Genomic DNA, 20,031 nt, shown 5'->3' on the forward strand with positions numbered 1-20,031 from the left:
GTTCAAACAGTGAATTAGCAAGTACAATTATCTTAGTAGTCATGAGAGAACACAGAGACCAGCTGGCTTTGGTGTGGTTAGCCTTAATGTCACGTTGCAAGAACACTTCCTTTAAATTATGAACAAGGCAAACTCCTGGGAGGGGGCCTGTCCTTTCATACTGAGACCAATCACTGTGAAATTGTTGTTGAATATCTTCATGATCAAAACACATCAAAATGCATAGTACAAAGTTGGCCCTGGAGTCCTGTTTGTACTTCAAAGTTGAGAGGAACAGAGAAAACAGAAGAACGTCTCAAGCTGACCAGGCTAAAGCTGTTTTCCCTGTCTGTCCTCATGCCATGGTTGCTTCCATCCCATACACAGGACAGAGCGCAGTCATGGCAAGAATGGTTAGCTATCCCCACCAAGCTTTTCCTTTGTGCGTTCCCTCATAAAGAGCACCAGGTATCCCAGCAGTTCCTGAGGTACAAATAAAGGGCACAAATAAGAGGGTTTCATCAGCTTGACATGAAACGTGCCTCCCCTGCAGATTTCACATGCACTCAGCCTCACTGCAGTGTGCAGCACGCTTTCCTTCCCGGGGTGCCCTGCCCACAGCCATCCAGGGCTGACCCATCATAACAGATTGTTCCATCAACTCCTCAGGCATGGGAGATATTTCTCAATCCCTCTGCTGTCACCCTGGCAGGAAGGTGATTGCTGTAAAAGATACAGCATTCTCTGCTCTGCAGCCTGTGTGAGTAATTCAAATAGGGCAGAGTATCTGTTGGTATTCAAGGCACCTCATATCTCCTACTGCTATCCTAATTGGAAAGCCTGTGCAGTGTGTCATAGCTTGTACAAATGTCATAGTCTTGAGAGCAGAGCTGTAACTCTTCTATATGATGTGCATTAAAAAGAAACCTCCTTGCTTTCAGCTCTACATTTATGCTGGGTTTTTACCTGACCTGTTTCCTGATCCTGACCACAGTGGTGTTTGTTTCGGTCATTTACTCCTGTGTAAAGGTGAGTAACGTGGTTTCTTTGTAAAGTCCTTTGCCAAATCTAAGTGGTTCAGTAATCTGTTTCTTCAGCTAACATAGCATGTTTTGTTAGCCACCCTATCCACACTGTGTGACAAGGGTTACAGAAAAAGCCTTTGATAAGACAGAACGAACTGCAAACAGATGTTAGGGTTGGCATCTCTTTAGCTCAGCAAGCAGTAATCACTCTGTGGATCTGCATGTCTATTAAGTCCCCTGCAGGCACTCTCATATTGATATAAGAAGAACACATTTCCCAATGTGGAACAAAACACTGACCATTCGTTTCCTCCCTGTAAACTTCCTGCGGCGTAGCCTGTGTACTGTCCCCTGCTGCATATGCATGTTTGGGTAGGCAGATTATCAGAAGCAGAATATCATCATGGAAAAATGTCCTGAGGGGAAGTAAAAGCCATAAACATATATAACTTTATCAGCCATTCTCAGATGACTATACAGAGCTTCCAGCATTTAGTGAGCTCTTTCTTGTAGCTGGTTTTGATAAGCAGAGAAATATGTTGTGTGAAATCTGAAATTATACTAATTATTCTTGGCATTCTGCGGCAAAATGGCCATCAGTACTTTGGAAAGGGTGATGTGCTCATCTTTTTCACACAAAGGTATTTGTATTAAAATGCTCGTGCTAGTTGATTGTATCTGCTGTTTTGGGGTTACTTCCATTCCACGCATGGAGATTCCATACATTCCAGTGTCTGAACCTGGAAAACATACAGATTCAGGCACCTCAGCACAAGCTCACCTTTGTTACTCAGAGCTTGGAATAAAATAGCTCAAAAGCATTAATTTTTCTGCAGAAGAAACGGGTAACGGATTATGTCAGACAGATGATTTGCCTCCTTTTAGTTATCTTCTCTGTGCCATTTTTAATAGTTGAAGGTGGGTGCTTTTGACAGCCTTACACCTTTCACATCTTTATGACTTTTGAAATTTAGATTTAAAGAATTAAGCTTTGCCCTCTCATTTAATAAGAGCTGAGAAAGAAGCTTTAGGTTATATTTGAACTTAACAGCTCATGGGGCTTCCCTTGGGCTCACGACAATTTTAAAGGAGCCACGTACAGCATCTCATGAGTCCTGCTTGTTTACCATCAATGAGACAAGTCAGAGATAACAGTGCTAATAGGAAGGCTTGGGTCCCTTGAGCTGAGAAATGGTATCCACTGATGTCGGGTTATATTTGGTGTGTCCATTACGTGTGAAGGTGCTATTGAGCGTCATTACTTTATAAACTGTGCAGAGCTGTGCTGGAGCCTATTTACACTGCAGTGTCACAGGCAGCAACATCCCAACACACTGCCAGCCAGGCAGAGCCAGACCAGCACACCAGCTCACCTGTGGTGCTGTGCAATTACTGGGGCAAGAGCTGTAGCAGACCCAGACCTCTGAAGGATTCGAGGTGGCTGACTGCCACCAGGCAGATTTCAAAGCGCACGGTTGTTTGTCACACACTGGCTTTTACAAGCTTAGACTGCTTCCATGTACTGACAGCAGCACTCACTTCTGGCATGATTCAAAGGTTTGACTTTGCTTTGGAGCTTTTTGGTTTATTTAATATTATTACTGATCTTAACGATGAATTTAAAAGGCACATAGCATTCTTCAGTCCCCGTGACCGTGAGGGATGTTCAGTCTTGCTTTCTTTGCCTTGACCTTCCAAGTTCCTGTAGAAGAAGTCTGTTCACTGGTGCCTGCAACCAGTTTTAGTCTGCCTTTGCCTCAGTGGGCAGGCTTTGGAAACACAAGACATCCAAATGAATTCAGACTAATATCAGAATTTAACAGGATTTTATGAAGTGTTCTGAAGTGTCTTCAGCATTCTGTCCTGGGCTCACAAGGTGCTTTTGTATAACAGTGAGATCAGTGCCTTATATGCACAAATTGCAAATGTTGAAAACAGAGAGCCTTCTAGCTCCAGTACCTTTTTGATTACCACATTTTAGTGCTCCAAATTAGCCTTGGCTGACAACATCTGATTATGAGATGGCTTTTTTAGGGGACAGGTACTTCTGCTGTATGGTTGCGTTGTCAGCTACCTGTATGTTGGCAGCAGTTCCCAGCAGTTGCAGCCTACTTCTGTCACTGAAGATTTTGGTGTTTCACATCAGAGTTTTTTAATCAGCGTGTTTACCCAGCCCCTGGTTAAGGGGCATTACTTTATTCCTGTACTCCACATTGCTTCAGGAAGCCTTTTTACAAATACACACAAGGAAGGCAGGTGCTTTTACAGAACCTTTAGATAAAATTTTAAGACACAGAGATGTCAGCAGTATTTGTTTTGTTTCACACTCGGATGTGGGATAGGAAAGCATGTATTTTACATACCAGTGGTTTCTTCCATACAAAGTTGGAAAGCAGGTGTCCTCCTCAGGATAACAGCATAAGCATAACTTTTGCCTGTTTGCTGTGCTGTTACATGATAAGTGACTCTTTTTCCTTCCTTCCTTGTTTTGGCCTCTCCAACTCAGGCTTTGACAGTGGCCAGCAGGCTCTTTCAGGACAGCTTGATCATGTTCTATTTTCTTTTGCTGTCATTATTATCTTCTACTATAAAATTCTCCACGGACTAGAAGTTGATCCTGAACCTGCCAATGCAGCCAGCTTGGCTTTCCAAGTTTCTTCAGCTGTAATAAACAAGAGAGTTCCAGTTCTTCACTTTGATACTCCATGAAGACTTGGCCACCGTGAGATGGAGTTCCTTCCCAACAGAGTCTAAGGTCATGGGAACCAGGGTCCCTTTGCAAATACTCCACTGTCAGACATCTGTTTTGCTGCTAACTTATCAAGTTTGTGTTTCTTCTTAAAATCCTGAACTCCTGGTATATAAACTGCTGCGTGGAATTTAACTTCTTGCATGTTCCTGGGAGCACGTATGAGAGAAATTTCAAGTTATCCCTTAGTCTCTTTCGGAGAGTAAGATAGGATTTTGCGACTGTGGTTTTGCATAGGTACAGTTTGCCTACTTGTTCCTCTGTCTCCGAAGGCTGCACTAGAAGCTCCTAGTTATTTTTTTTTCTTCTAAGGCAAGGGAAAAATACTTCTGAAAACTGTACTTTTTTATAGACTAATAAATCTCTGTGAAATAAGTTACATAAATGGACTTGCAACATCAAGTTGCCTGGAGATATTGTCTTTTACTCCAGAAGCATCTTAATGTACTTCAAAATGACTCAAAGGCTTTTATTACAAATTGAAAAATCAGAACTTAAAGACCTCCAATTTTTTTTCGTCTCACAGAACAACAGCAATTATCTAAGCAGTTTTCCATGTCCACAATATATCTTAAGAAGATGAAAAGGACAAATATTACTCTTCTGTCTGTGATCAGCTGTTACTGCAAAGTACAGTTTTTATTTAATGTATTTTTGTCATGCAAATGAATGGATGATGTGGATCGTTTTCAATGTAGCACTAGTACTTGTTGCTTTTTAAATTTGGATGTTCACCCGTACAACAGTGCCTGATTTCCTCTTCTGTATTCACTGTGTACTTGGATGCTCTCTCCTGTGGGAACTTAGGTCTTCCTGCAGCATTTATGCATTTCAGTGTACAATGAACTGGAATTGACTAGAGAGCCCAGTTTCCTTTTTCCCACTGTGGTTATTTTTCCTGACGTGGGGATTTTAAGAGGGCTAACAAGTGGTCTCAAGTTTCTGTGGCAACCCAAATGTGAATCTTGGATAGCCAAATGACAGAGTCCCCAGAATCACACTTCCCTTCCATGACATTTCCCAGGAGATGCATGTGCATGCTCAGAGGTGCCATTTCATCAGACCCTCCTCCCTTGTATCATTCTTCACTCAGGCAAGATTTGAGCTGTATTAACAGGAGTAAATGATGCTGGACAGTACAAAACCAGAGGGCTGACCAGCAACAGGGAACAGATTTTCAGTATACTATAACATCCTGATTGTTCTACTTCTTTTACTAGGACAGCAGGATTCCTTTTTTTCACTGGAGAATGGGAGGAAAAGTCATCCACTTTTCTTTTCTTTTTTGTTTTTCTCTTTTTGTCTTTTTTGGGACTGTTATACCCCTGACTTGTGGATGCTCTTATGGAAGGAGTGTTGCTAGAGCAGAGCTGACCTGTCAGAGCTGAGACAGGTTCCCCGTTTCTACCACAGAAGTCCTCCAGACTGCAAGTGTCCTGGTTGCTGGATCTGCCTCTGTAAAATGGGGAGAGGTTACAGAGTTACAGAGCCTTCATGAAGGCTGTTCCTAAGGCAGAGACTGCTCAGATGTGCGGCACAGCTGTGCTGCTGTGCTGTCCATTGCAATCCTAACCTCCTATGGTTTCTGGCATTCGTTACCTCCTCAGGACTTTTTCCATCTGCACTTGTTTACTAACCTACGATTTTCCCTATTTTGCCTAATCTTGGTAATGAGAACCAAGATTAATACAAAGAAAACATGCTTTCATTAGACTTTAAGTGTCTTCCACTGATAGCTTTGCTTGATATCTCAGGCTTGGTTCAAAGTCAGGCTTTTTTTGGGATCATTGGCAGCAGGGGCTTGAGCCAAGATCCACAGCAAAGTGCTCCTGAGTTTTATTTAGGTGCCTGATTTCCCAGAGATTACAGAAGGAGGCTGCCTGAGCCTGAAGGATTGTATAAGTTTTCAGTGAATTTCAATCAATTCTCAACCAGTGCAAATAAGTTAGGACCCCAATTTCCCCTTTCCACCCTGCTATCCCAAACAGAGACTTGCCCTGTCCTCCCTCCTGAAGTTCACTGGGTTTCTATACATGCACTGGTGAAATTGGCTCCTTAAACTCTCACCATGTCGGCCTCTCTTTCCCTCTGTAAAAGTCACCAGCTAATCAGTGCTTCAGTCACTCTAACGCTTCGTAATTACGTTGTAGGGTCGCTGTGTGGGAAGCTATGCATTGACAAAATGTTGCATCTCTGAAGATGTAAGAGTGAAGGATAAAAGGGAAAAGCAGGACTTTTAATAGAAACATTAGTCATAGTTAAATTGCAGTGCCGTGTCGCTGTGCTTCTAGCTTCTTTGTGTCTCTAAAAATACCCTCTAGTGGCTAGGTTATTCATGCGGTGTGCGGGTACGGAAAGGAGAGTTGGATTCTGGAAAACTTTGGCAGTCCTCAGCAGAGCCCCTGTCCCTGGCGCTGTGGCAGAGAGGGGAAAGGCTCTGCAGGGCTGATGCTCTCCGGTCAAAGAGTGGCTGCGCTCAAGGATGTTCTGTGTCCACCTCTCGCTGCTCCAGCCCTCAGTTGTGTGTTGGATTGCTGGTGTCGAATAAAGAGGAGTTTGTTTCAGTGTCTTCTGGACTTCTCTGGTAACTGATGCAGATCAAGGAGGCCTCGTCGATGCTGAGGTGTGACCCTTGCTGCAAAGCACTCCTGGTTAGTCTAGCTTTAATGCAGAGCCTGTTTCTACCTAGGGTACAGTACAGCACCTGAAAGCAAAGAGTGCTGCAGGAGTACGGTTAGAAGGCAATTAGAAGAAATCTAACTTTGATAATAGCTAATCTCTGGTACAGACTATTTAGGGAAGCTCTGTGATTGCCCTTACCAGAGGTTATTTTTAGCCCTCTGTGTCTGTGGTGCCGAGTGTTGCAGATGAGACGAGGCCAGCTGGTTTCTCCAGTGAGGGTGTAACACAGCACGAAGCTGGCCAAGACTTTTTAAATGTGTTTCTGAAACGGCACCGGAAAGTGCTGTGATATTGCTTCTTCATCAAAGGGATATAACACATTTTTTTCATTTCTGCTTTTAAAAAAATTTAATTCAGTAATTTACAAGCTCCAGCTCCTTGTTACTTCAGTTACAGGTGGTTGTGGTTTGCTTCTCACAGCAGGATGAGTGCAGTCCTGTGAACAGTGCTATCTCGGCTCACAAACTGAGATCAGGCAGAAGCCTTTCCACTAGGAAGGAATAAATAGATTTGGCCACAAAGCTGTCACGTTCCTGCTCGCCTTTGTCCCAAAGCTGCCATCCCTACAGCCATTCTCTGACCCCTGTGCAGCATCCACTCAGACATTGCACTGGAGGATGTGGGCAGTTTAAATGCAAGTTGTAATCTGTAAAATAAGCAATGATTTTACATGTTTAGATAATCTTTTTTTTTTTCTTCCACACCCAGCTTTTCCCAGCTCCACTCCAGACTCTTTCTAGGAAGATTGTACAGTCCAGGACCAATAGTACCTTAGTTGGAGTCTTTGCCATTATCCTGGTTTTTCTATCTGCCTTTGTCAACATGGTATGTGCATTATTTCCCTTAACCCACTCAGTTCTTTACAGTTTTCTTATTAGTGCTCTGCAGCGTTATAACCCTTACAACCACTGGGTTTAATGTAATCCTGCCTAATGCTTACAGCATCTGAGGTCAGTCCCCTTTTGCTTTTTGGGCACAGAAAGGAAATGGGAGCCAGGCAGCTGCATACCTGTAGCCCATTATATGCCTGGTACTCATTTGTGCCCGTGTTCTTTTCTGATTCTTTAAATGCTCCTGCTACAAGTACATAAACCATGCCTGAAACGCACCCCAGCATGCAGGGCCAGCACGAGGCCTATGCGTCATTTAACTCCCACAGTACTGAGTGGGACTTAAGTGTTGCGTGGGCTTTGCACTGGCTGTCTGCACAGTACTGAATCTTGCTCCGAGTGTAGTAATCACTTAACAGGGACTGTAAAGGCTTTGCTTTAAGTTGCACTTCTGGGACTGGGGTGGTTTTGCTTCACATTCAAACACCACTGCTGATTTCAGACTCAGAGGGAGACCGGCTGTTTTCTAGGTCCCCGTGGCTGCTGGTTTCTCATTTGCACAAATGGCTTCAAGGCTGAATGCATTTTAAAGAAACCACTTTAACATTCTATACCCTGCATACATCTATTTCAATTTTTAAGAGAGGGAGAAAAAAGAGAAAGAGAGAGAGAGAGATGGTCCCAGGACTTGGGGGTAGCTACAAAGATTTCTCATGACTCTGCTTTCAGTTACAGCCTCAGCTGAGGCAATGCTGACTTGCACTGGAATGGAAAGGTTTAACACCTGAAATCAGATCACTATGTTCTCTTGCCTAAGCTTCCCTATTTGCATTGTGGAGATTTAGGAACAGTTTTGTGCTCTGTGGAGGTACTTGTATAGGAGGTGCCAGCTCAGTGGCGTTGGCACCCCACTGCCTTCACCCACAGCACACCTGCAAAGAGCTGGTGTGGGTTGCTGAGGCACCACACAGAAGAAACTTATTTTTCTGTATAATGTCTGATTCTCTGCAATTGTGAATTGCTTTTTGTAAAAATTTGCAAAATGGACAAATGGAACAGCACATGGAGATCAGAATGGGGCTCTACTGCTTCCTCAATATAACATAAAACCTTGAGTGAGCCTTGCCAGTAAAGTGTTTCCTGTACAAGGATCCACTGCAGAAGTGTTAGGGACTTCAAGACGGCAGATGAAAGTTACCAGTTCAGAAATTCCTATCAGTAGAAATGCACCAGGACCTTATCACAGAAAATTGAATGTGTTTGTACATATCTACAATCCCTCTGCCTGTAAGCTTTTAGGCATAAAATTGTTCACAAAAGTTGAACACCAAACTAGCTTTCTAGTGTGCACAACCTGGGTCTTATTAATTATTATTTTGGGAGAGAAAAGCACAGCCATTGCACATCCAATAAAACATAGGTTGGTAGTTTCATTTTACACGTTGATTAATTCCCCTGCTACAGCCATTTTCAAGAGGCTTTTTAATTGTTAGAAACTATTTGATTTTATTCTCCTTGTCTGTGCCTTTAATACCATCTTTTTCTTCAGTTCATGTGCAGCACTGTGGATCTTGCCAGCTGCATGGCTGCAGAATACAACATCACTCCTGACCGGGTGGACATATGCCTTATCAGCAATCTGACTTCCAACTACAGCCTGGGCACGTTGCAGGGGTTCTGTGACAGTCCTTTGCCTAACTGCAATTTTCCAGAGGTATTGCTTGAAAAAAATGGGCTTCAGAGCTTCATCTGAGAAGGGGCTATAAAACTGTGTGATAAATCTTGGTTGTTCAGAGGAAAGGAGGTTGCTCCTGACTGATGTTATAAGGCTGACACAGGCCACTATTCACAAACTTAGGTGGCTGAAGTTGTTATCAGGAGTCCGCAGCCACATTTAAGTTCCTTCAGGGTTGAATAATTGGTAGGCTTTTATAATTGTTTTTAATGGCAAAAAGCAAATACATTTTACACAGTGGTAGAATACGTTGCCAAAATAATCATCCTTTTGCATGGCTATTCAAGACTTTTCTGTGAGTTTATGTGTCACGGCCACTCTGTGTGTTGTCTACTGCAAATGGAAAAGTGAGGGGAAAAATCTCGCTAGCATGCAGGCAGAATTTATGGCAAAACCATTTGGATTTATGGTATATTTTTTTCAGATTTATGGCCGATCTGTAGCCATACAGGTGTCCAAGGTGCTGCTGAAAGCCCTGGTATCCCACTGAATTAGTTTCAATTTTATCTGATGGGAATATTTCCACAGTCTGATTCAGTGAGGTTTTCGAGACCACCATTACCGTGACTTTCAACCCCTCACAAGCACCTGGTGTGTCCGCAGAAAGACCCAGGAGCAAAATCTGGCACAGTGGAAAACTGGAAATAGCCTGCACTCATCAGAATGTGGTGAGGAGTGCTAGTTCAGAACAAGAGGGACTATAATCAATGGGGACCAGCCATTTTGCATGCAGAGAATGTTATCACAGCATCGAGCCAGCTCCTGCTGTTCAATGGGCGAAGGAGGGAGGAGTCCCTCCCCGTTGCTCTGCCGGGCAGATGTTGGAGCTGGTACAGGAGGTGCCTGTTGCTCCCAGTGTGCTTTCAGAGGTGGGGGGATCCTACCTCTCCGCCACAAGGAACACCCACACATTTTCTAGACACTGAAGAGTCAAATAACAAGCTGTACACGTGATTTTTCTCAAATTGAATATATCAGCAATTAACTATTAATAAATGAGCTCAGAACATGAGCATATTTATTCTTCAACCAGGATTTGCTTTTAACTGAAAAGATGGATACAGTTGTTAGGCCACAAATAGGCCTGTCTGGACAGAGTGGAAACTTACAGCTTCATGGATTTGATAGCTGGAAGGCGATGAGGTGGATAACATACCTCCTTGGTTTTACATCTATAGCAGCTTTCCCAGGAGCAATACACAGCACTCGCAACCTGCAATCACATTGAAAAGCACTGGCATGGTAAACATTCAGCTATCAGATTGGCAGAAGTTCATACCCTGGTGACTGCTAAAGCAAGGTGTGGCAGCAGGCTGAGCTACCACACATACACACGCTGGTTCTGCAGCTGCTGGCAGAAAAAAAATGATCACGGTGTTGGGCATTGGTAGAAGCACGTCCAGCCCGTATTTTGCGAATGGGTTCAGTGTGTCACATCAGCAGGGGCAATACTTTCCATTTGGCCTCAAGTGGATGTCTGTAAGTCCTGACAGGGTGAATTCTTAATACCCCTGGTCCTGTGTAATGTGTAGTACACAGATTTGGGACCAGAATTTGACTTCAAAACATGGAGTATTCCAAAATAACTGGATGGGGCTTTCTGCTAATTTAACAGCCACGTCCAGGGTGAGCCTACACCACAACCTTATGTCTATAGTTGTGAGCCCTACACCTCTTGAGTGTAAAGAAAATAATGCCTGATAAGGAATGCTAGATTTGATCTCTCCATCAGTTCAGATTTAACACTTAAATCTCCTGCAGTGTTGGAGGATCCCACAAGCAGAACTAAGTCTACGTGTTCATTGAGCCCAACCACATGACTCCCAATCCCTTTCTATCCCTCTGTTTAGTTTCCTTTGTTTTCAGTTTTGATTTATCCAGCTGACATTCATCTCTCTTCTGTTTTTTCCCCCTTTTTGTCTTTATACAGTACTTTACCTACAGTGTCTTATTGAGTCTCCTGGCCTGCTCTGTGTTCCTTCAGATCAGCTGTATTGGAAAACTGATCCTTATGTTATTCATTGAATTTATATATGTTCTCATTGTGGAAGTGCCAGGGGTGAACCTTTTTGACAATGCAGATCTCCTGGTTACAGCTAACACCTAGTAAGTGCCTTTCACTTCTGAAATCTTCACCTAATTTCTTTCACCCAGTGATTTCAGTGTGACATTAGGTGGATGAGCGTGCCAAGGCCATGGTGCAAGCAAGGGAAGTGCATGGTACCAGGGCAGGCAGGCTGTAAATTAAAGTCTGTCTATGCTGCTCTCCACCTCTGAAGATTAGGAGATCACAGGTCTCTTTAAGACCTTTTTATTCTGGAACTTGACTAATGAACCTTCTATTAATAACAAAATATAACTGCAATCAGAGTGGATCTGTGTTTTTTTTTTCTTCCAGAAATGGGGAGCTGCAGTTAGTCATTCTCACTTCTTCTGGTAATACACTCTCAATATAGAAATGTTTTTTTTTCTCAAAAAAAGAAAATTCCCCTACAAATTTGAGGTGGCTCAGGAATGTAGTAATGAACCACTGAGATATTTGGACCTCTGTTGTAGTGCACCCGAAAAATGTATTTGGCATTTGGCTAGTGATCTCCTTACTGCTCTTGGACATGTGTCTACATTTGAAAAGCTGGCATCACAGCACAATTCCCCACTGAGGGACCTGGGCTAAGAGGGAGTGTCCAGCTACCTTTTCACTTACAAAAGGTAGGTTGTCTTCACCAGGTCACATATTAATCATGATTGCAACATCCATCCACTGACATGGATACACCTCTCCTGGAACTCATGTCGGGGAGGTAAACTAGGCACATTCATAAACACTCCCTCCTCCACTAGTTTCATTTCTCACTGGGAGTTTGCATTGGTGTGTTAACTACTTTTTCTTGATGATTTCCCCTCTTAGGCAACAATTGTGCTCAAGTGTGGGTAGAACATGAATTTAAATCACACCAAAGTATTTGCACAGACACTGAGATGGTAAGATTTAATGGTAAAGATTTGGTAAGCAAGGGGATAACCCAGTAGGGCAATTGTAACATTCTTTTTGTAATTGTAACATTTCCAATCCTGATGGTTTAAAGGCCAATTTAGGTGAAACATCTGTAAGGACTGTACCTATGGTTGCTCCTGTCTTGAGACAGGAGGGTGGTTGAGGATATGCCCCTGGCCCTGTGCTGTTTTGTATGTTATGAAGTAGCTGATGCAATTGCTCAAATTTCTTGATGTTCATTAAACCCTACTGGCTGGATGCACCTGGTTACTTCTGTCCTTCATATAAATATTCCATGATTTTTAACATTCCTATGTATGCATTAATAATTAATGAATGTATGGCTTTTATATCCATTGGCAGTAATCACTTAAATTATTTTGTTAACTCACGCAAATGAAATTGTGTAGGAAACCCGCTGGAGCTTTCTGTAGGGGTATGGGGAGAATGAGGTTTCCCTTCCTTTTTTGCAGATGGTGTGTATTCCAACAGTGAAAGCTATTTATCATTTTCTAACACAATTAGAGAAATAAAAGCATTTTATATCCCAAATATCATTTCATTCTTGTAAGTCAATCACTAAGTGAAATTACAGCACTTAGTAGTATAATTTACGTCACTCCACAATCAAAATGTCAGTAATAAAGTGGAGAAGGTTAGCAGGTTTTCCCAGAAATAACTTTCTGTGGCGCTATATTCTCTCTCATTAAATGGTATTTGTTTTGTCCTGAGAGCTCCACGGACTGCTTTTTAATGCCTCAAAGTCTGGCAGTCCATTTGTGCATTGCGCAGGATGGGAGCTCAGCATGTAACACAGAGTTCAGAGATGTACCTTATTGTCCAGCTGATATTAAAAAAAAAACACATGACCTCATACTACTTTAATTGGGTGCCCGTTGTAGCGACATAATTACTGTCTGCTCTGTAGTCATTATGGTGCTCTGACTAATTAGAAGTGATGCAGATGTCACTTCACACTTCTGTGTACAAACCAATGCAGCATGCAAGCAACTGAAAGGCTGATTGTAACATGTTGGGATTGGGTAGACTTGGCTGTAGTGACACACCAGCACGGTGACACATGAAGTGTAACTGGATGCACAGAGCTTCTACTGTCTTACCTTTTCCCCACGCAGGAGATAAATGCATTGGTTTTAAAGACGTGATGGACCAGTGTGGTCTTCTCAGTTGGGTTTCTGCATAGCGGAGCCTAAAAAGCTTTGTCCAGCAATTTGTTCATCAAGCCCGGAGATGCTGTTGTCCTATAGGAGCTGTCCCCAAAGTCAGCCACTCTTCCTGCTCAAAAAGTGCATTTAATGTTGAACAGGAATGTATTTAGCAAGTTTTTTGCTATTTTATCTTCCAGTAATTAAAGAGCTATCTGCTACTGGAAACGTCTGTCCCACGGGGAGCAGTGCAACTCCCATTATTGCTTGCATTGGGCATTTTCAGTTATCCAAAGCTTTTGTATAAATGCTGGGTTTGCTGCATTTTACAGTCTGTGTTACTGCTGAGGATTTTAGAGCAAGCATAGCACCAACAGTGAGCAGCAGGCCCAGCAAAAAAGGTCAGATCTGCCCCATCTTGTCATAGACTGAGTGATAATGAGGCAGTCAGTCACCCTTGGCCAGGCAGTGATTTAGGAGAGCAGGGGACTCATGCTGCATGCAGTAAGTGTCTCCAGCTCCGACTAGCTCCATCCTTTAGCGTGGGAGTTGCTGGCCCCAGGGCTCCCAGCCTGGGTCCAGAGCCAGACACAACCTGGGCTTTGCTACGTGGTCAGTGCTGGAGCCGGCCAGGAGGCCTCGCAATAGATCATGTGCAAGACAACACGGGTTGCAAAATCTGTGTCAGAAGAAATTCCATGCTCAGAGATGAAAAAAATGTCTTGGAGCAAACAAGGTTAGAGAGCAACTATGGTTTTATTTTTTAGTTTTATGCTCAGTTAGGCTCCCTCGGCTGTTTCAGTTTTGATCATTTCTGGCTCTGACACTGTAGAGAGAGAAAACTCTGGTCTGATGCTCTTCGGACAAACGTGAGTTTCCCAAGGTAAAGATGGTAGTAGCCTGCAAAGCCACAAGTCAGTGACAATACGGTAATTTTACTGCTGATTTCTTTCTTTCCATTTAAACAGTATTTTAAAAGATACATATACGAGGTTTTCAGTCACCTAATACTCCGCCCACACTCGAGAAGAAACCAGCAGCATTAAGCAATCAATCGGTCGGGAACTCAGCCAACTACTACCTACCAGAAAGCTCTTTTCCATCCTTTCACTGTAAGAAAAGCACACCCTCCATCTTCAGCAGCTCTGCTTCATAGGAGCCCTTTGCAGTGTAGTGAATAGTAACAGCAGTCTGCCTAAGGGTTTTCTTCAGTGCACTTGTGTGCAGTACCCATAGCTAGGTGCAGCACTGGAGATGAGCAACTTGCAGAAGAAGGGGATAGTGCCAGAGGTAAAGGAGCTAGGCATGCCTCCGGCTTACAATGTATGGGGAAGAGGGCAGCTAACCCTCACAAGATGTTAACCAAAAGCTTCCTTCTTTAGATCAATTATTTTCTGCCTGACCTAATGAAGTAGTAACAGATGCACAAACATTTGCTAAGTATCGCACACTGACATTCAAATCCCAAATGATTCTCTGACTCTCATTGCTCCTTAGATGTTTTAACTAAATTAACCATGTTGCACCATCACTCTGGATCTTCAGCATAGCTCAGACGACCTTTTTTCTCCCCCAATCTTTTTGCTCTTTTCCATTTTAAAAGGGCTATAGCCCCGCACAGCGTTAGAGGTGCCACATTGCAGAGGTACTCTTGCATTAGGTACAGAAGGACGAGTGCTCGAGGAAGCACACCGCTCTACTAACCTTGTCTGTGTTTTTTTGTTTTCTTTTCTTTTCTTTTTTGCAGCGTGTCAGCAAATGCAACGTTACCATGGTGAGTCACTTTGGCATGACGTATTTTTATGGGTCTTTGTCAGAAGGGATTTTCTGTTCACAAGGTGTGGTATCAGCATGTTGATTCACCAGTGGTGCCTGGTACTTGTGTATGCACTGCTGTGATCCGGTGCAATACAGTACATATACCCGAAGTGGATTGGGTATTGCCCTTTTGTCTAAATAGCTCCTCTCAGAGCATCCTTTCCTGTGGGAACTTGCTTTGCAGAGTGTCTCATAGATCTTGTAGTTACAAATTAAAGGTTTTATCACAATGATATTTTCATACTGTAAAACTGTAATTCAGACAATTTTTATTTACTTGCTTGTCACAAGGGTTGGGAATGTATCTTAATGTTCTTTTCAGCTTTTAGATTTTTTATAAGACAAAAGTCATTAAAAAGTGTCTAATTAGCGAAGTAGGAAGTGTAGAACAGTTCCAGACTTTGGAGGCTGGGGAAGGCAAGGCAAGAGACACAGTAAATACAATCTAAAGAACTGTCAGCATTTCACTTTTGCCAAGCATAGCACATATGGCTATTCTCTTGAAAGTGGCTTTTACATTGATGTTAACCCACTTTAAGAAGTTGGATTAAATTTCTGATTTTGAAGTCCAGCTTCAGAAACCAGCACCTGTAAGTCAAAGTCCTAAGCTTATTTCAGGTATTGTTTTCCCTTTACCAACATGGTCTACAGAGGGAAGGAAAAAAAGCCTTTTCTTCAGTGGTTAGTTAGCCTTAAAGTGAGGACGGGGGAGTGTGCTGTGTTCCTCCACGCTAAGAATAACTGGGAAATTCTGCTCTTTTGTTGGCTGCAGCTCTCCAGTGATGACACGAGTCGCGCTGAAGATTGTCACCCCTGTCATCATTACAGTCTTTGTCCTGGCACTGTACTTGCATGCCCAGCAAGTGGAATCCACTGCAAGGCTTGATTTCCTCTGGAAACTCCAGGTTAGTGGGTGTTTGCTGTGTTGGAGGAATACACAGTCTTTGGTGTTAGCCTAAAACTATTGCGTTATTCACTATCAAGTTTCAGTGTTATAAAATGGCCTTTGAATTTAATCTGAACCTGGCACATAACTGGGCGTACCAGTAATGTTCCTTTCTCCTTTTGTACTTTTCATTCTGAGTGCCTCTCATCCTGGTTATTCAATTTAACCCTTTGTTTCCTTGTAAGTGCACTTAGGATGGTCCCTGCAATAAAAGATCATAGATCTGAAGATCTTGGTTAACAAACTCAGGCACCTGAGCCTGTCACTGTTGCAGGAACCTGTAATATAACACAATCTGCAAATGTAAGAAGCTCATATTTGCGGTTGATTTGCTTCCCAGAGTTCAGTCAACTTTAGTTTGCTGTGTTTAGAGGTATGAAAGATTCACAGATGCAGTTTCATTCACCATCTTGTTAAGCAGTGAGAACTGGCTTCATGTCCAATCTTCGTTAAGCCCCTAGGCAGCGGCACTGGGTAACCAACATGGTACAGACGATGCCTCTCTTTGCTTCCATTGCTGGGTTCAGCATTAATATTTTTACTACGTGTGCCCATGAGTGATGTTAGGGTGTCCTATGTGATTCTCAAGTAAACAGGACAGGTCTCAGCTCTGCCCATGACTCATAGCTGGGAAACCACAGGACTGCAGGTTTTCTATAGATTTTTTTACCTTCTGGACAGTAGGACATCTTTCTAATAATAGGTCTCGGTGGTTTGAGTAAGAGGCACTGAGGAAGAACCAATTAATTAAAGCTCCTTGGGAAGCAGATAAACATTGTTATCCTCATTTATAAATGGCAAAGCAACGGTGGAGATGAGCTCACTTGCCTGTTCCAGGTTTGTGCTCAGCTGGACGAAGCATATTGTTTCCCCAGGCAGAGCCAGATGTTTTCATTGTTCTGGCTGGACATACCTTCTGAAAGGTCCTTCTTCACTTAACCTCCAGTTTCAAATGTCCTGTTTTAGAAGCCAGCAAAGTCATAAAATGCTTTGCAACTATTGCTTGGCTCTTTGCCACCATGTGGGTAAGGGATGTTGGGGAGGTAATCCCTTCTGTGATGGCTGTTGCGGATGGCTAAGCTGTGTTTGTCCATGCCAGCGTCCAAAAGAGCCAGGACATTCTGCCCTTTTTTTAACTCCAGCTCTCCAGCAATGACAAGAGGCACTGGAAAAATAATAATAATAATAATGATAGAAGAAAATCCATTTCAAAATGTTATACGTTGTTAGGGGAATTTTGACTGCTGCCTCTGCTGAAGCTGATCATGCTGTACACAGGGTGCTCTCCAGGGCTCCCATAAGCCAAATCACCCTACGTGTCCTCTGTACCAGTTGTGCAGTCTCCAGCTGTTGCCTGACCCGTGTTTGTCCCTTGCTCTTTGCTCAGAAATATTCAAAATGGCAAAAAGTAAAACAAGGAGAAAAATACTGCAACCATCAGGTAATTGGGGAGAGAAAAGTTATCAATACCCGCACCTCTATGCTCCTCCTGAAGCCTTATGTGCTTGTCTAGGAAAGCCAGCTATGTCTGTTCATGGGTGGTAGGACTGTAGTGGAGTTCCCCAGAAGGAACAGACCTTGTAGAGATTACCTGATTCAGTGCCTAGAAATGTAGCAAAAATGGATTTTGGTGTTATTCTGTCTGCCTGTAGGGAGCCCCTTTGGCTTTTATATACACATGCGCACAAAGACAAACATCTTCCACTGCAAAACACGTTCCTGCGTCTCTCTGCCTCTGCCCTTGTTTGCTGTTCCCCCACTTTCCTCCATTTCTGTCCTCCCTGCAAGTTCACATTCAGCTTTTTTTCTTTCCTCTAGAGCAGTTACATGCAGAATAAGCATGTCACTCTTTCTCCCTCCTAAACCAGGCCACTGAAGAGAAAGAAGAAATGGAGGAACTGCAGGCCTATAACAGACGTCTCCTCCACAACATTTTGCCAAAGGACGTGGCAGCCCATTTCCTAGCTCAGGAGCGGCGAAATGATGAACTGTACTACCAGTCCTGCGAGTGTGTGGCTGTCATGTTCGCCTCCATAAGCAACTTTTCAGAGTTTTATGTGGAACTGGAGGCCAACAATGAGGGGGTGGAGTGTCTGAGACTGCTCAATGAGATCATTGCCGATTTTGATGAAGTAAGTCACTGAAAATCCGTGTGGCTAGAGCAAACGGGTTCAATGAGTTTATTTGGGCTTTGCTGAACTTATGAAGGAAGGTGGCTTATTGAATCCTTGCGCCATGTTTCATTTCTCCCCATTCTAGAAGTCTTAATTCTTTTTTTCATTTCACTGCCTTTTCCCTCCTCTGTCCCCTTTCCTTCTGTACTTTGAGTAATGCAGACTGTCTAGAGTTTTGTAGTGCTTATACCAAGAGAGGACACTTGGCAAGGACATTAACAGCATGTATGTGTCTGACTATTCAGTTTCTTTGCACTTCTCATGTGTAACAGATAATAAGTGAAGACCAATTTCGGCAGCTGGAGAAGATCAAAACGATTGGCAGTACATACATGGCTGCATCAGGCCTCAATGACTCCACTTACGACAAGGAAGGGAAGACACATATCAAAGCTCTGGCTGATTTTGCCATGAGGTTAATGGACCAAATGAAATACATTAATGAACATTCATTCAACAACTTCCAGATGAAGATAGGTAATGTCACTGCATTTATGGGATTGAATATCAGTAGCGGTCATTCTGAGCTGGGGATCTCACAGAGAGAGAAAAACGTAGAGGTTACCTTAGCTGTGTAATTATGTTAATTGTTCTGTACCCAGTGACAGAAAAATAACAGTCTGCCTGCTCGGGCCGCTGTGAAATGTCAGAGCAGTGCTGTTAAGGCAGCAGTGTTATTAGCAAAGCTCCCTGGAGAACCAGGAGCAGTTGGGCAACTGACTTTGGTGCAGAGACGCTCATCATGGCATGGTCACACACAGTGGTTCTGCCTGGGCCCATTTCACCTGTGATGTGCTCCACTGCCCACATCCCCAGTGGTCCCAGGCTCTGCCGTTCAACAGCTGGTGTTGGGCATTAGGCTGTCATTCAAATCAGGAAATAGAAAGAGACGGGAAAGTAGAAGGAGATGAAAAGGTGAGGATGTCGAGTGTGGGGTTCGCACTTGAAGGCTGTCGGTATGTTGCAGTGCCCATCTCACATCCACCTGGCATCGCAGAGTGTGCTGACATCCAAGTGAGCAGTTAGCTTGGCAACAGAGTGGCAAATAACACTTACCCTGCTATCTGGTACTGGAAAATAGCTGTGGATTGAGCAGCTGCAGCAAGTGCTGCCAGTCAGACAGTCATAACTGATAAAAGAAGCCAACTATTCTTTAAAGTTTCTTTCCCTGCAGTTGGCAACAACTTTGTGTGTCAGGGTAAAGAACAGCTAGAACTGATGCACCTCAGGACTTTTTGTTGTCTGAAAAATAACTTGCCTCACGCTTCATGTGGTTCATGTGTGATGGATCTGAGCATTGTGGGATTTCTTCCCTACTTCTAGGCCTCAATATTGGTCCTGTGGTAGCTGGGGTGATAGGAGCACGTAAGCCCCAGTACGACATATGGGGAAACACGGTGAATGTAGCCAGCCGAATGGACAGTACAGGGGTGCCTGACAGGATTCAGGTAAGGAAATCACTGGAAAACAAACTTACACTGCTTGTATCACTTACGGCTTCTGGAATGTATTTAGAACTGGAATTTTAGTTTAATTTTATTCCTTTAGGTCATATATTTATTTACACAGCACTGAAAGAAAAGGAAACTGGGGAATGCTAGTAGTAGCATCAAGTTGTGCCTTTTAATTTTGACCACCATATTAACCTTGGGTCAAAAACTTGCTGTTTAGTTCTGTAAGTGTTGAGCTGAGCTTCCTTCCCTGAGCGCAATGGCGATGGGCACACCGTCCTGCTGGGATGCTTACCCACTCACGCTGGTGGCTTTGCTGTGAGGCTACATGCAAGGTGTGGGTTGTTTTCTTTTCCAAGGACTCGTGTCAATGTATTTCTGTATGTCACTTCTCTGTTCACAGTGCCATCTGTGTTGTGAGGCTAGCAAGGAGCTAGACGTCAGTGGAATGAGAATATAACACTGAAGAGTGAGAACAGTT

General features: G+C 43.3%; 1 protein-coding gene across 1 annotated transcript in view; it reads left to right on the forward strand.

The window, feature by feature from the left end:
- Positions 1 to 20,031, forward strand: part of ADCY5 (adenylate cyclase 5) — a 216,634-nt gene that overhangs the window by 192,079 nt on the left and 4,524 nt on the right. Inside the window, exons 12-20 of the mRNA XM_035536886.2 lie at positions 921 to 1,008; positions 7,144 to 7,260; positions 8,815 to 8,979; positions 10,931 to 11,106; positions 14,909 to 14,935; positions 15,752 to 15,884; positions 17,794 to 18,057; positions 18,372 to 18,576; positions 19,423 to 19,547. Coding sequence (XP_035392779.1) covers positions 921 to 1,008; positions 7,144 to 7,260; positions 8,815 to 8,979; positions 10,931 to 11,106; positions 14,909 to 14,935; positions 15,752 to 15,884; positions 17,794 to 18,057; positions 18,372 to 18,576; positions 19,423 to 19,547 — 1,300 coding nt within the window. The remainder of the gene's footprint in view (positions 1 to 920; positions 1,009 to 7,143; positions 7,261 to 8,814; positions 8,980 to 10,930; positions 11,107 to 14,908; positions 14,936 to 15,751; positions 15,885 to 17,793; positions 18,058 to 18,371; positions 18,577 to 19,422; positions 19,548 to 20,031) is intronic.

Source organism: Cygnus atratus, chromosome 6 (assembly GCF_013377495.2).
Source record: "Cygnus atratus isolate AKBS03 ecotype Queensland, Australia chromosome 6, CAtr_DNAZoo_HiC_assembly, whole genome shotgun sequence".
NCBI classification, from domain to species: Eukaryota; Metazoa; Chordata; class Aves; order Anseriformes; family Anatidae; genus Cygnus; species Cygnus atratus.